The 16,864-nt window shown below is 42.1% G+C and overlaps 1 protein-coding gene and 1 long non-coding RNA gene across 3 annotated transcripts in view; one reads left to right on the top strand and one right to left on the bottom strand.

Moving 5' to 3' along the window:
• Positions 1 to 2,686: 2,686 nt before the first annotated feature.
• LOC119909894 overlaps positions 2,687 to 16,864 on the top strand; it is a 39,904-nt gene continuing 25,726 nt past the window's right edge. The window contains exons 1-3 of one of the 2 annotated variants that reach the window (XR_005445565.1): positions 2,687 to 3,418; positions 6,441 to 6,519; positions 8,326 to 8,402. This is a non-coding gene — a long non-coding RNA (uncharacterized LOC119909894). Of the gene's footprint in view, positions 3,419 to 3,451; positions 3,661 to 6,440; positions 6,520 to 8,325; positions 8,403 to 16,864 lie in introns of those variants that run through there. The other variant, XR_005445566.1, reaches the window with a different exon arrangement.
• On the bottom strand, positions 10,708 to 15,130 carry zfp36l1a (zinc finger protein 36, C3H type-like 1a). Its single transcript, XM_038728153.1, has 2 exons — positions 14,937 to 15,130; positions 10,708 to 13,778 (listed from the first exon to the last, which is right to left on the bottom strand). Exons 1-2 carry the CDS (start codon positions 14,985 to 14,987, stop codon positions 12,720 to 12,722), a joined length of 1,110 nt encoding a protein of 369 aa, XP_038584081.1. The 5' UTR covers positions 14,988 to 15,130; the 3' UTR covers positions 10,708 to 12,719.

Genomic DNA, 16,864 nt, shown 5'->3' on the forward strand with positions numbered 1-16,864 from the left:
GCTTGGCACCACGCCATGGAGAGGCCCAACACTGACACTTTATACAGCGGCAGGTTTTACCAAGGTGTTCATTTCAAGAGCATCTCCTCTGCTTCTGCTTCTTCTCTTTCTTCTCCCCCTGGCCGTGGAAAGTAAATCAAAGCTAGAGCTGACACTGGACACCTTATTCAATCTGATTGTGGTTACAACATACACCCATCCCACATTTGTAACATACATATGGACACACACACACACACGCATGCACATGACTTCAGGCTTGTTTGCATTTACACACATACTGTATATACGTGTGTTCCCTAGCATTCATCACTTCAGCTCTCACCATGTTATCCGCCAGTGCAGGTTTTTCTTTCCCCCTCCCACCCATAACCAGCCAGGCAGCTTATTTTACAGCCTCTCTGCACAAGTCACTGCTAAGCATAACAATACATAAGCAGACATATGTTTGTCATAAACTGCAAGGCTCAAAATTACATTACAATTGTTTACACTTTGAACAAGGTTCAAAAAGAATCATCGTACACCACATTTAATCATGCGCTGTACTTAATGTTCATAATTCTCTCGTGATTTTCCACTGCTGCCGGACAGTGGAAGCCTAACTACAGCAAAACAACATGGGCCAATCAACATAAGTAGCCCTGTTAGTAGCAGTAAATGCCAAACCCTGTTTGTTATGCCTCACAGGCCAAGTCTCTCTCTGCAGTGACTCCATGTATGGGGCTGGAGCTCTACTATATTCAGATTCTGGTTTAGCAAGCTGCTACAGGCATGACAGTAGCAGCATGAGCACGGCTGTGTTCTTCAGGCCTTTTGTGAGGGACATAAATGTCCATAGGATTTTGCTAACATCCTGTGCTGCGGATCAGGCCAACATTACCGTCTGGTGCACATGGAAGAGCTCAATTACATAACTTAAGACTTTCATTAGCCTCTCCGCTCCATTGAGTTCTCTGGGAAAGGTCCAGATGTGACTTCATGAAGGGCTCTCTCTATGCTGAGCCTGTTCGCTCTGTTCCGCTATGCCCCCCTTCTCCATCCCTGCAGCTGTAAGCACTCAGAGGAAAAGTAGGGAGAGAGGGGAGGGAGGTAGAGTGCTTTATTAAAAAAATCAGACACCCTCTAGACCCCCCAATCTCCCTTGAAAACAGTTCCAGCCCCACCCAGAGAAGGCATATAGTCCCCTTCTCTCCCATAGGTCTTCTAAAGTAGGCCAATAAGTCTTTTAGCATGTGGTCTCCCTGTCAGCCCGAGGTGGCTGACTAGACAGGCTGCTGCTCCAGGCACAGGGGCAGGAAGTGGTAGCCGGCCAGGAGACTCTGAGAAGCTGCCCAAGTAAACAACCTTCCCCCTTTAGCACACATACTCATACACATTGATGTGTTTGCATGCTCATACACATTCAGATGTGTTTACATATGCGGCAGACTTGTACATACACACATACACACACATTTGATGCGTCACCTCCAGAAACACTGACGACCTATTACTGGGAAATACTGTAAATCTGGATAGCACTGTGTTACTGTTAATATCATGGTGGTTTATGGATGACATTAATTTATTTTAGGCTTTTGGTTTGGCTGCGACCACAATGTCCTTTAAAGATCGAAAACTGGAAATTGTTAAGAGCCTTCTAATCAAATTAATGGCTGTGTTGTTTGATCGTGTTGTTTGATCGCGTGTGTGCAAAGCATGAATTTGTACTGTGCAGCTGTGTGTGCGCCACTGTGGAACGTCATACCAAAATCTTATGCCAAAGCTACAATTTCTGCCTTAAAGGGGTAGTTTGTTCAACACACTGCTGCTGTCTGATATCCAAAACTCTTGATTGTGTGACTTTGTGTCTGAGTATCGTGGTCATGATGGTTTTCCAGAGCAGGGCAGCTGTTTGTGTGACTCTGTGTTTCTGGGAACGGACACAGGTGGGGAATCGGTTAGGGCTGTGATTTATAGAGATCTCCTTTGCCTCGCATTGTGCTGCGGCCTTCCTCCGGGCCCCAGCCTGCTCTAACCCTTCTCGCCTGTTATTCTGTGTCTCCTGTAACAATGATGCGTGATTCGCAGAGTGGAAAACCCAGATGAGTTCCCCTCTGAGAACAAATTTATTGTTTCCCCGCAAAGAGCTATTGTGTAGGTGGTTTAAGTTTTTTCTTGGGTAGATGCAGACCCAAGCAAAGCTGTTTTAAGTCTTTTGGGGCAAGTCAAAGACTCTAACCATGTGAAAGCAAATCTCAAATCATCCCTCATGAGGAAACTTTCAAATTGAGTCTTCATAATCAAATTACAATTCAATTGCAAGTCTTTCAGGTTTAAATGCTGAGTGATAAAATTAATAGAATTTGAATATTCTCCTTTCAAAGTTGTTTGAAGCTAACACAAAATCCTTTAGATGCATCGACCTAATAATTAATTTTTTTATTTTTATTTAAATAATTAAATTTCAAGGTCACCGTTCCTGCCTTATGCTGTTTTGTTTGTTTTTAATTGTTCTGATATTTTATGTTGTTGAAAATGAAGACTACATTACCAGTAGCTGAACAGTGGCCACTTGCTTTGGAGTCACAGTAAAGTGGCAGCTTCCATAATGTGACCTATTTCAAAGTGTAACTGGGTGTTAACTAACATGCTCTATTAGAGCTGCCACAAGCTACCAGTCATACCAAAACAAATAAGGCTGTGGCAAAATGAAAACGAATGGGAATCAACCACAACAAACTTGTCTCCTGATGAGGAACAATGCACTTCTTGTTTTACTTTTGTGATACACATATATGTGAGGTGTGTGTATAACAGGTAGAGGTCATAATAAAGGGTCAAAATAATGTCAGCAAACTGACTCAGTAGTGTCAGTTACCCAGCATTATCTATCCAAAGTTTGCTAACACTAGCTGTCATAACAGATAGTGACGCTGTCAGCAAACCTTCTCAGTGTATTGAATTGGGCAATTATGTTTTTTAATTGCTTACGAAGTTATGTAGTCTCTATTTAAAGACATTATCATGAGGTGACATGGGACCAAAGTCAAAAAAAACCCCCAAGTCTCTTGTGAGGGTGAGTTTGCTGTCAGTTTTAAAAATTGACAAGTTTGTCTGTAACATGTTAAAATTGTAAGACGGGCATAAGAGTTATATAGTGAGAAAACTGACTCAGTAATGTCAGTTATACAGGAATATCTATCTAAAGTTAGCTAACATTGGCTAGCATTAGCCACCACAAGCTAGCTGTCATGCCAGTACAAGGGAGGCTGTAGCAGCAAAACCCCTGAGTGTATTGAACTGGGCAATAGTGTGTTTTATTGCTTACGAAACCAATTCATCTCGCATTACTATTGTAATAAACAAAACTGAAATGTTTATCTGTAACATACTATAATGTAAGACTAGCATAAGAAGACTAATTGAAGGTAGGGTAAGTAAATCTAATCCAATACACGTCTTTTTGTTAATTTCAGCCAATCTCCTCACAGTCCGCTAGCTGTCTGTTCTGTGTTTACGCTGAACACAAATCTGGTGTTTATACACAGCCCTGGCACACAACACTACTCCAGCCATTGCAGCCATGATACGTGTGTGAGATAGCATTAAATTACTTGCCCACGGACATTTAGCTTACTTTCTACTTTGCCAAGATATGCCGTTATTTTGAGAGTTGTGAGTATTGCCGTGCTGTTTCTGGAACCATCTCATCCTCTCTGAATGTTAGCTTCACAGCAGCAACTGTAGCGACAGGCTAATGTTACTTACATTTCTTTCTGTTTGCTCTTTATCATGGCATTTGGTCATGGATTTCTTCAGAATTGCACATCCCACCTTTTACATCAGATACCCAATTATTCAGCTAAAATAAGATGCCATAATCTAGCAGTCATACAAGTAACACCAGGCCAAGTAAGGCTGTAGCAGAAAACCAGTGTAAATTAAACAACTTTTTAAATTGTGAATGGGAGATTGTTAGTCATTTAAAAGTTACACAGTCTCATTTTAAGTCCAGACAAGTCTGAAGTCCTCATTTTTGTCTGACTCGCGTCTAAGTTTTAACTCACAAATCAACATCTCTGGACCCAAGTCAAAGTGCAATCTTAATTTGAGTCAACTGTCTGTCACCCTGGTTAAGTTTACAAAAAGTCTCACATAGAAACAGTACACCGTGGGCCCACTGGGTTTGTGATTGTTGGTTTAGTAATATCCTGACACCAGCATTGCTAAAGGCTTTTGTGTACAGTTACGCTCTAATTCTTTTTTCCTGCTTAACTGTGTGAGTGCATGTCACAGCAGGTTAGCAGGTGAGGCTTGAGGGTGAGCGCAGGACAGGTTTCGGGCCGGGCCTTATCACGATGGAAGACTCGCCTTGAGAAATGTGAAACAGTCAGACAATTCCAAATAATCTCTGTTGTGTTTTTACAGCTAAATTCCTCAATCAGAGCCATACACACGTCCCTGAGGGAACCCAGCGTCAACTGTTAAATGTGCCTTTCCAGCGGACGCTGCTTTGTGTTTTTAGGCCATGGTTCAGACGTCGTACGAGCAGAAGCTTGCACGACTTGTATGTGTGTGTATGTTACTGTGTGTACTTTCTTCGTGTACGCCTGTGTGTTTCTGTGTGCTCTTTCTTAGTGAGTGGGTGTGAGATCTGCGGTTTCTCACAGTCAGTTCTTATCTTCGTCTCTCTGAGCCTCAGCCAGAGGATCATTGTGAAATATACACACACGCACAGAAACACGCACACACAGAAAGAGAGACAGAGATACAGAGTTCACTTTTAACTATTTCCTAACCTCCCAAGGCCAGATATCTAAGCCTTGTTTACAACTCAAACAAAAAGATGATACAGCCATAGTTACATTAGCAGGAGGGTGACTTTAGTCCAGTCATCGTCTCTGTCTCACTATCTCTTGTCTCTCTTTATCTTTCAAGCACCCAGAGTCCCCATTTTTCAAAGTTTCTGGCCTTGAAGTAGCTTGTACTTTATCACGTTTTCACCATTTTGTAATTTTTTTTCTTTCATCAACATCATGTGATTGCGTTGAGTGTTAGATACCAGATGATCATCTGTGCATAGCGCAGACTTGGCCTCTGTACAAGATAGAGCAAGGACTTCCTGTAAAACTATCACTGATGTCATCTTCTGTCTGGTTATGCCTTTAAAAGGCCTGAGTGACTCACGGCAACTGGTTAGTCAACTAGCTTCTATCATGGTCCAGTGCACATTTGTAGGCGGTTAGGGGTGGCGTAGGAGTGTGTTTATTTCTGTGGTGTGTGTGTGTGAGGTCATATAAATCAGTATCGAACTGGTGAGAAACTAAAAATTGTTGAAGAAGTGAGGAAGAGGTTGTTTGGTGGCGCTGCTGCTACCGGAGGAAACAGATGCTGCAAAACAAAACTGAGAATCATGTGTGAGGAAACATGCTGTTTTTAGCTTTAGTATGGTTCAGTGGTGTTCATTATCATGCATCACACACTTAGGACATAAGTGGCAAGTAAGCAAGCTGTGTAGTCTCTCCTCTATATTTCTTGAACTGTAATGCACCCTAACCCTAACCCTTCAGCCATGGTGTGTCTGTGAAAAGCTTTGAAACAGAATGGAAAGTTACACAACATCAGTCAATTGCTGAGATCTGGGAACATGGCAACATTGCTAAAATGAAAAGAAGAGCAACAAACACAATCATACAGGTTTTACACTTACCTCCATGTTAACCAAACTTGTCTGGAAGAGAAAACAAGGACGAAAGGTCAAATTATTTCCCGAACTATCCATGTAAACATCCATCATGGCTTACTGACTAACTCCTTGATTCAACTTTAACCTCCCATACTTATACATTTCAGGTCTGGTTTTACCTCCAAATAAAGTGAATTGGATTAGTGATCCCCAACCTACGAGTCTGGACCTCAGCAAGGGGTTACGAGGTTATTACTGGGGTAGGAAATGAGAAAAAACTCAATTATCATATTTTACTTACACAAAATAATGTTTATTTTTAGTTCTTTCTTTAATATTTACCTTTTTCCTATTGAAATGCTGTTTAGCAGATGTTGCTCTCTTAATGGAGGCCACTAGGCCTGAGACAGGAAGAGTTAAGTGGTTCAGCACTCAGAAGAGCTGAGGGAGTGATTCACTCGGCCCAGTGGACCAGAAACCCAAAGCACAACAGTGTCAGGTTCGGGAAGGGCTCTCCCATTGGCCAGACCTCGTTTCCCTTTCTGTGGTCCAGCTCGTCTCATTAGGAAAAAGTCATCGCTTGTCCATTAGCACGGGGCACTGCAAGAGTTTAGTGGCTCTGTGTTTGTTTTTCTGTCACACTAAGGAGTGGAAGGGTGTGTTTCCACAACCTGTCAGACAGCCATCACCAGTGCTCTCCTCTGAAGCCTCCTCACCTCTCTGCTCTTCTGCTCAACACATATGTGTTTTTTCTCCCTTTCTTTTACAGGTCAAGGGTTGCCACTTAGTCCAGGGGAAGAAAAGCACATGTGACACTGGATCCTGGCTGGGCTAATGGTCATTACTTGGTAAGCTGTGTGTGTCATAGTTTCAGTCACCTAGATAATAGGGCTGCAGAGTGCCTGGGTTAAACCCACAGGATCAGGGAGTGGTTGTGACTGTTGTCTTTGTTGATCTACAATCAGTCACACTGTGACACATATGGCCATAGACCCACAAAGATAAAGCTTGCCATTTGGCGCAGGCAAAAGAAAAAAGTGTTACATACACTGAGATTAGAGCATGTGATTACTAAAACTGTAAAGCCTGAAGTTAGCTCAACCGCATCATAATCTGATGAGATATTTTATGAAACGTGATTACCCAGAAACATGTATGTAGGGGAAATTGTGAAGAAAAATGCATATTTAATTATATTCTGCTTTGAAGACAAAGCAAATGAAAATCCCTACAATTTTTCAGAAATGTAAATTTGGATATTCCACTTTCTATGTTACTCAAAGTATTGTTTTGTATTCAGAAGGTTAACTTCCCAAACATGAAATATACACGGGCTGATAATAGACAGGAAGGGATTAGAGATGGGATGAGAAGGCCCCTTGTTAACACATTATAAAACATATCCCCATAATTAAGGGAAAAGTTTCAATATTTGGGAAAACAAGACTCTAACTCCCCACAATCCCCCATGTGAAGCCATGAGGAAATTAACCACATGTGCAGAGTTAAAAAGGAGTGGAGAGATTGTAAGTGTACTTTCACTATACATATGCAAGATCGGCCCATTAGAAGCAGTGGCAGATTTAGAAGTCGGTCCTGTAACAGCAAGGCCAAACATTTGATCACTGTGACAGACACACTGCATATTGATCATATGTGGCTGTAATTAAGAAAACCCTAAACCAAAGTGGCATGTAACCCAGGTAAAACATAATTTTTACGCTTTGGTTTTTGTACAGATTAAACAAACAAGATAACAAGTGTTGATTAGTGAGCTTCAGTGGAGTAGATAGGTGGAATTTTCAGATTCAGGCTAGCTGTTTTCAACTGTCTACATTTCTTTGTGCTAAGCTACACTAGCCAGCTGCTCTAGCTTCGTACCATAAAGACATCTGAGTGGTATCAATCTTCTCAATTCCCCGCCAAAAAGATGAGTAAGCCCATTTCCCAAAATGTCAAACTGTTGTTTGAAATTTGACCACCATGCACAAGCAGGCTTATGCTCTCACCGTGGATCAATAATTTTCACTTCACAGAGGAACATCTAATCCCTCCACTGACATTAAAGGTACAGTTTTTACATTGGTGGATATTTCCAAAGTGAGCTTTGGTATGTGTGTCTGCAGGAGGTTAATCGTTTCTCTGTTTTTTCTACAGACATAGCAGCTTATGAATAGCCCCTAAACTAACCTCTTCACTCAGTGTCAACCTCAGCCCTTGTCTGGTCATTAATTACCCCTCCAACATCACCTCACACAGTGCAGAGACACAGATACATGCACACATGTATACATGCATGCAGGCAGGGTTGCAGCTACCCTGCTCTCAGCTGTGATTGCAGATAAGGGAAATAGCACATCCAGCACTATTTGCTCACCTCTTTCTCAAACAAAGAGGTAAACCTGCCCCTGATAACACAATTACAAAGTGTACATGCCGCCACATTCTCTTGCTCAACCGTGCAGGTTAAAGGTGAATGAAGATTGTGAACTGAGAGTAAAACTACACACCTGCTTTATCCTGTTGTGTAGGAAGCAATGACTGAATTGCAAACTTGATCTGTGTCACCGTTCTGTTTCCATATTGGAAAGTAACCTGCTGTAAACTATGATGAAGTAATGGAAGTTTTGTTCTTTTTTCTTCACAAATCAAAGAGCAGGAGACCCCCTCCCTCCGCCACCCTCAGACCTGCTGCTGAAACCCACTTCCTGGTACAGTACTTCATCTCAAGGTGCCTCTATATACACATAGACACACACACCACACAAACAGGAAACAGCCCTTTCATGTCCCTCAAGCTGCAGTTTAAGACCTTCTGAAAGGGTGCAGCAAAAAAGGAAGGTGCACACACTCACCTGGTTTAATTTGAGATATAGAAACCTTTCCTTTAAATAGGTTTGTCTTTCCTTCTGACCTTATTAAAACCAGTAATGTAGAAACATTTTGAAATGAATAATCTCTCCTTTGCCACAAACTAGGCTTGTACATTTCCTATGAACAGACTGTTAAAAATGCTCCAATACCAGTCTTTAGAATAGGCTTATAATTAGGATTTTGGGTGCTGCATAAAAAAGTACTGTCAACAACAACCACAGATAAAGAGCATATGAAAATCCATTGTCTATAACTATGTGTCACAGCTGGGGTCTTTGAGACCTCAAATGGAAGTCATTCTATGTAGAGGCCTTCATAAACATGTCATGTTTATAAGCAATTTTCATAAAAGTAAAAAAAGTACACAACAGCAAGGTTAGGTATGTTTTGAGCTGTTAAAGAGGGCCAAACAGAACATCCATCCTTGTTCTTTGCTCTGGTGAAACATGAACCATTTCAATGAGGCCTTGCTTTCGTAGCACCCTGAGTTTGCAGTTACTTTACTTCAATAGCAAGTTACATTTATATTCATATTTTTTTAAGAGTAAGTCCTTCGATTAAAATTTCTACAATCCACTTGTAAAACATGCTGTCTGCATTTTGACTTCTTCTTTCATGTTTGTTGTTGATCACTGCTTTAAAATGCAACAGGGATTTTGGTTTACTGTCCACATGTTGTGGGAATTTTCACTTTCAAGCGTGTGACACAAAATGAAACTATAACAAGTAGTGAGTATTCAACCACACCCTGGCCATAAACACCTATGAATATCAAAAAGGCAATATTTGGTAGGCTGTTACCCTATTTAACTTACTGGTGTGCCTAGAGAGGAAAAATATCTGGCTCAGCATGCAGGCAGCTTGTTCAGAGATGAGGGAGGGGGGTGGAGGGAGAAAAGGAACAAGACAAGAATCTGCCAGGCACAGGTTATATGGAATAAAGCAACAAGGGGGCCTCCATGGGTCAGCTGTGATGGGTCAGCGCCCATCATTGTATGGGGCGAAGGGAGTTCCTGTTCTGGCTCATTTTTGCAATCTGTGAGAATATAAACATGAACAGACGGAAGTGTCAAGACAGCAAGCGAAAGCAGAAGCAGTGTGGATGTTGAGTGGAGCATATGAAGGGGAAGCAACAGTGTGTTGTTATTGAAATGCCACACTGCTTGTATTCATAGTGAAATAGATGATCTACATTTATTTATCTATGTAAATGTTTATAACATTGACCGCATGTGGTACTATGAGCCTATCTTTGATTTAAGTGTTTATCCCATACTCATCAGGAATATCCTTACACACTTATCGATCAGCTAACTTGTAACCTCAGGACCATTGATAAGGTGATAACCTCAGCATGTCACACTTTTTTATTCTTGGAAATGTTACGGTTACAGCCCCCCCTGATCAATATTTCTGCTAAAACCAGCAGTGCTGTGTCTTTGTGTAATCAAACATGCTCAGGGTTTGATCATCCCCCAGGTCAATACCCCTGACTGCTCTCTGTGCAGTTCACCAATCAACTTCCACCACAGTGAAACTCCCTATAGTTCTGCATTATGCACACAAGTACAGCCTCTTCCATTACATCTCTGTATGAGTCTACCTTTAATTATAACATTTGTTAACATAGTTTGTCCTTTTACATAAAAAAGGAGTTGACAGTAAATTATTACATTGACATGCAGTCAGTTATCTGTGGGCTACAACCATTTTTATTTTACCTATATTTGTTCACATTTTGGCAAATTGGAATAATTAAAAGTAAGCCGAATTAGCCATTAGCAGTTCCTATTTGCAATGTACCTATGGATCTCCAGACAACTATCCCTGAATTACTTTGATACCAAAGAAAACTTTAAAACATAATGATTCTGCAGCAAGTTCTGTAGTTATAGATGAGTCATTTCTAAGTGGATTTATGGGGCGTGCTTCATACTTTTCCCACAACAATTCCCTGAAGGGCTGTATTATGCAAATGTTATATAGCCAGTCTCCTCGACTGCTACCTGATAAAAAGGCCATGTATAGAAGGTATTTGAAAATTCATCTTCAGATCAGATTTTGTAGCTTCCTGCATCGTATCTAGAACTGCATAAGGTGTAGGCGCATCTAAAATCTTCCCGATTGTCTGTAACAACCCTTGTACACAACCAATTACACAGTTTAACTTTTCAAAAAAATACGGGGTTTATTGACTTAACTGCAATCAATACTTACAAAAGGAGAAAAAAAAAACCACAACAGGTTCTCATAAACTCAAATTACTGTAGTGAAAACAACATTGCTGAAAAATACATTCAACTGTTTTACTTTCTTTGTGTCAAAATCTGGTTCAACTCTTCCAAACACGTGAAGGCAACGCAGAACAAGTGACTTTAAAAAATTAATTGTCCTCCTTTATCAAATATAAAAAGGCAGAGAAGCCGTAGCTACCTGGAATGTATTCAATGAGGCACTTCCAATGGTCAAGAAGGGGCCAAGCAAGTGCGTCAAGCATCCAATCAAATTAAACAGAAAACAAAATAAACTTTCCTCAACCCATTTGGTCACAGATATTGCTTGTTATAAAAGACTGGGTGTAAGAACACTGCTGACAGAAGACATATCAACACCCGAGAGTTGAATCAATGTAATAACAGTTAGCTACTGTTACGGTCAGATTATTGTAATATGTGAAGGGGAAAACATCAGGAATGAATACAAGCAAATCTAGTTTAGATGGAATTGCAGTCCAATAAGTGGGAGTAAGAAAAAAAAAAAAGACAATAAATAATCAAAACGCAAAACATCTTTTTTTTGCATTTTTTGCTTTAAATTAAGTTTCATTTTGACAAAGTGTAGTTGCAGAACAAAAGTCATTGAAGTACAATATATTAAACTGTGAAAAAAGGAAAACTGACAAAAACGTCTTCACAATCTTTAGATTAATATGGAAGATCATAATTTAACATAAAAGAAAATATATTCTATTGTTCATTATCCAGATAAATACAAAACAAAATTAACAAAAAAAATGCATATGATCACCAATAAATATGTTCTGATAAGTTAAATAAGCAGTGACAAGCAAACCTTCTGTCTGGAAAGTTTTTCAAACAATAATAACCGTAATAATAACATTAATAAAAAATAATTATCAAATAAAGAAAGCAAAAAAGGGATGTAATGAGTACAGAGTGCTCATAGGAGCAGGTTCTAAAGTTGGGGAGAAGTAAAATAGCTTGGAGATCTGATCTTGTCAAGTCGCAGGATGTACAACTGCACCATGGGAATGCTGGAATTCCCCGGATCGGTGAGGATGAAAGCAGGGTTGAGAGGTGGGACAAAGTCTTACAGGTTTAATGATCAGTTTGATATCAAGACTTCCTTCCCAAAAGAGAGCCAGTGACCAGCAACAGGAGGAGAAAAACTCAGGAGGGGGGAGGGGTTTAACCAACTTCCAGTTCAAAGTCCTTCCTGCAGACTCACCCAGTCCACAATTACATAAGACGGGGCTTGAGAAGAACCGTGACAGGGGGGGGTGGAGAGGTGGGCAAATGAGAAAGAACCAACAAACAAACAGTAGTCCATTCACCCTAAACACATGCAGAAACCGCCCCAGGCACTTTTTTTCCTCTTTAAAAACTATTCATATCTTTTCAGGGTCTTTATTTTTTTTCCTTTTGTCTTAACTCAGTCTGTAAAAACGGCTGCGGTAGATCTACAGTTAAGTTAGTGAGCACCCTCTAGCTAGCTCAGGGGAAGTGGTATAGTCATCATGGGGTGGGGGGTGGGGGGCTAGTGCAATGCACTCCCCTTTCCAAGGCCACTTGTGCTGCTACACATTCAAGAACAAATAAAAAACAAAACAAAAAAAAAAAAACCAAGTGGCACCTGGCAAAACAGTCAATTCTTGTTCTCATGATTTTCATTGTTCAATTTCCTCTCCTTTTTTGGCACTATGACACATGGCAGGGTGCGTTTTAAAACTTGCTGTGGATAAACAGGGATGAAATGATAATTTGAGTTGAGAGAGGTCCCTTAAGTGACTACATCCGCACAATGCTAACAAGGAGCAAACACGGTGTCTTGTGTACAGGAAGACAGGGAAGCTTCAGAAAGGGGCAGAGGTAGAGGGGAGTGCCGTGTTCTCTTTGTTTCATCGAACTTAAAGTCACTGGTGGATGCGTGAAGTCTAATCATCAGAGATGGAGAGGCGGCTGAAGATGGGAAGGCGGCGGGTGGTGTCCAGCGTGGGGGACTCCGAGCCACTCAGGCTGCCTCCAGAGCTGCTCTGGTAGCCCTCTTGGTCTGACAGAGAGTCGGGAGGGCTGGATGGAGACTCAAACATCTGAGGGGACTCCAACATGGGTCTGAAATAGTAAGGCGTGCTTGTTGGAGAGGGAGGTGCAGGGGTGTTGGGCTCTGTGCCTACAGGACCGGCACTGAGACTGGGCCCAAACAGGTTGGCCAGCTCCTGGCTGGAGTAGGTGAAGGGGTTACTGCTGGGCCAGTCAGGGACCTCATCAGGGAAGAACATGGGTGGGGGGGTGACTGAGGTGGGGCTATCTCTCAGCCCAGCTGAGTTGGAGAAGCCTGCAAAGCTGTAGCTGTGCTGCAGTCGAGGCCTCTCCATCTTGTTGGAAGAGTTAAGAGGGGAGCACTGCTGGGGAGGTCCACGGCGCTCCTCAGCATTGTGGATGAAATGGCAGCGTGGCCCGTATGGACAGAATCCAATGGTGTGGAAGGTGCGGCACAGCTCAGTTTTGTATTTGGGATGGCGGCTCAGGCTGCGCAGTTCATGGATTCCATGAGCAAACTGGCATTTGTCACCATACTTGCAGGAGCCATTCTCCTCAAAGGGCCTGCAAAGCTCGGTCTTGTAACGGCTGGAGTTTACTTGGCTGCCGCCATTGGTGGGACTGGCAGGGCCCAGGCACTTGTTGAGGAGCCTCTCACCCGTCTCAGAGAAGGAGCGGTCTCGCAGACGATTCTCCTTGTTGTTACCAACCCCTGAGATGAGTGAGGAGTGGTCCGCTGCCTTCAGGCTGTTCAGGAACTGATTCTGGCTGAACTTTGTGCTGCTGACAGAGTGCCGCCGCTGGTACACACCTCCCACTGAGGGAGATCCCACTGCCTTCCTGTCCAGCAGGGCTCCGGTGGGGCTGGAGATGGGCATATTGGTGCCAGTGCAAGGGACAGAGATGGGATGGGGAGCACCCAGGTTGTGGTTGTAGCTGAGCAGTTTGTTGTTCTGCAGAAACACAAAGAATACATATGATTAGAAAAACAAATATTATACAGCAAGACTTACAGTTAAAGTGATCCTGATTTAAAAGAGCTGGTGGGCTAGAGAGAAGAAAAAAAAATCCACAGCCTTCTCTTGCATGTTCTTTTTGGCTCTGACAACATAAGCGGATATGGGCCTATAGAACAGCAGCTGGTTTGGCAAGTTGCCCTGGTTAGGAATGTGTGCCTGTTCAGTAAATAGAGCAGCAGCACAGGAGAGGCCAGCAGGCTGCTAGTGACCACAAAGCTGCTTCATTTGAAAGATAATGAAAGTGGCAAAGCATCCTGCTGAATTACAAGGGAAAACTGATCTGCTTTTCAATGCCCTTCCAAAAACTAGGGGTGACTGGTCACTCTTTACATGACTATTAAAAAAAACTGGCAGAAAATAAAATCTAACAACTGCGAGGGGAAACTGCTCTTTTACACTTAACTCCACTGAAAACTATGAAAATATATGCAAACGAAAGTAGTGCAGTGACGTTAACTAACCGGGGAACCGTTACGATTTAAAAACAAACACCACAAGTGATTTCCCAATAAGTATTAATGTTAACGCGGTTAATCATATAAACAGTTTTCTAGGTGCATTAGCAGGTAAAAGCCAGACAAATCTGGTCAATGATTAGCGAGCATGTGGCTGCTTTGTGGAGTATTAAGTGGCGCAAAACTGAACTCATTTTAAGCATGATGACAGTTTGCCCTCGAAAGTGCACCGTTGCAGGCAAGCAAAACTTTAAATGTTAGGCTAGCTGATGTGGCACATGTTGAATATGACAGCATTTGCCATTTCAACAAATGTTATCGTTCAAGTCAAGTTACCGCCAGGCTTCGGCACACTTTTGAGACACTAGTTTAACGTAAATGACGCCTACGAGGACAACACAACAGGCGAAATAAGCAAACAGTTGCGTCAAAGCGAAGCGAAAAAAACAAAAAAAACAAAAAAAAAAACACAGCAAAACAAAACAGGCTCCGCGCGGGGCGCGTCCCCGTAGAGGGCCGCGATCATGCAGCTCTTCATTCCTCCACAGCGGGCTAACTCACTGCTGCTAACAGGCTAACAAGAGTTCACACTGCAGGAAAAGACGACAGAGAGAAAAAGTTTTGAAGCTAACGTTACCTTGTTCATTACTTCGAAGTCGAAGAAAGGCGAAACCACAGCTGTGGTCATCTTTGCAGCGACCAGAATTAACTTAAAGTAGGAGAAAAAAAAAACAAACTGCTTGTTGAAAGTTGCGCAGGTCTGCTGAGTTTCTGATTTGCAGCTCCTGTGTATTTTTGACCCAGCAAAACTCCCCCTCTGTCCTTCGCCAGCCTCGACATTTGCTTTATAATCCCATGCAGGAGGAGCTTCAAGCGCTGGGCGTCACTAACTTTCAGTTAACTTTTTTTTCTTCCTCTTCTGCGGGGACAAACTTGAGTGGTTTGTCAATTTGTTTGACATTACTACACTGTTGCACGCAGTTTGAATACTATACAGACGGGTTTTATTTCTTAGCAGTATACAGAAAAACAAATAAATCTTTACTAAATCTATAGTAAGCCAGTTTATACAATTTAGAAATTGGATTATACATAAAAGTTACTTACACTTAGTATACTGTACATGTTCTGTTTATTAACTTTGTTAGAGAAATAGTCTTTACTTTAAAGCAAATGTATCAGATTCTTTGGCAAGATTAGACTACGACTTTATTTCCTTCTTTTTCTTATAGAAGTCTGGTACTTCAGTCTGTAGTTGTTTACTGGGAGGCACTGCACTATCTTCAGGGTTTCTGCTACCATTCACTACTCTGTAATTAATTTACTCTTAATTGCTGGACTGTAACGTCACTTGTGGGACTTTCCGGTGAATTCAGGCAGCCAGGGCTGTTAACTGTTTATAGACCACAGTTTCTCTCCATTAAGCTCTTCTCTCTCTCTCTCTCTCTCTAACTTCCATTACAGCTCCTCTCCTCTTCTTTACCAGCAGGTATAATTCTGCTCTCCTGAGCTGAATATGTGCACGGATGTATGTGTCATTCCATCAGGCAGGCGAAAACCTGATCCTGTATTGGAGTGATCTCACCAGATTCAATCACAGCCACATTTGAAGGAGCCGGCCTGTACAGAGTGAAACCTATACAAATCTATTGTGGTCCATCGTCTTACTCCCATCCCGCCCTCTGAATCCATGACAGAGCAGCCATCGGCCATGTGCAGAGTCAATGTCAGGGTTGGGTTGCAATAGAAAAGAGAAGAGGGGAGAAGAAAGGCAGGGTTCAGGGGAGAAGAAAAGGAGCTGTTAACAACAAAAAAAGAAGGTTGGAGTTGGAGGAGGGGATGGCGGCATGAAGGGGAGATTTATGGTGGACGTTTATTACTACACAGCGCTGCCCCAGGGAGGTGAGGGAAGAGGGGTGGGGAGAGAGAGGAAAACATTCCCTTTTCCCTTCCTCTTCTTTGCCTATATAGAAGCCACACAGGGGGTGGAGAGCATTGTCTCACTTTTAGCAGCCGCAGAGGAGACAGGGGAAGTTGTTGTTGCACTGAAATGTTGAATTTAGTTGTGATAGAAAAGACCAGATACAGGGCTTTATTACAGGATGGCTTCTGATCTCAGGCCGTACTCCTTTTTCATGAGCTGACCTTTAGGAACTACAATGCTATTTCTCCTCCTCCTCATGCATTAAGAAAGGTGGATGTAACTTCATGCTATCACTGAGATATTCAAGAACCAGTCAGTGAAGCACGAGGGTGTGTGTTTTAACATAAAAAGAGTTTTTACGATCCAGGTCTGTGTGGAGTAATCTCCCCCTGGAGTGTTTTCACAGACGACAGGGTGGGATGACAGACTTGCTGGAAATCACGTCTGCAGTTCAAAGGCCCGTCACTGATTGATTAAGTAGATCAGATTGATTGTCTCCCTGATACAGCAGGGAAGTAGGAGGGGAATCACAGCATTTTATTTTCAGCATTATAAAAAACACCTTGAGATGGTGTGAAATGATCTAAAGGACTCATAATATGTCACACAGTAAACAGAGTTTATTTCAGTTCAGTAAATGC

Source organism: Micropterus salmoides, unplaced genomic scaffold (assembly GCF_014851395.1).
Source record: "Micropterus salmoides isolate LMB-PRFRI ecotype aquatic unplaced genomic scaffold, ASM1485139v1 Ms_hic_scaffold_19, whole genome shotgun sequence".
NCBI lineage: Eukaryota > Metazoa > Chordata > Actinopteri > Centrarchiformes > Centrarchidae > Micropterus > Micropterus salmoides.

Bases quoted from the DNA above. Each gene is read 5' to 3' on its own strand.
- zfp36l1a (XM_038728153.1), bottom strand. From the start codon at position 14,987: ATGACCACAGCTGTGGTTTCGCCTTTCTTCGACTTCGAAGTAATGAAC. The intron at 13,779-14,936 runs GTAACGTTAGCT...GTGTTTCTGCAG, and splicing joins ACTTCGAAGTAATGAACAAG to AACAACAAACTGCTCAGCTA.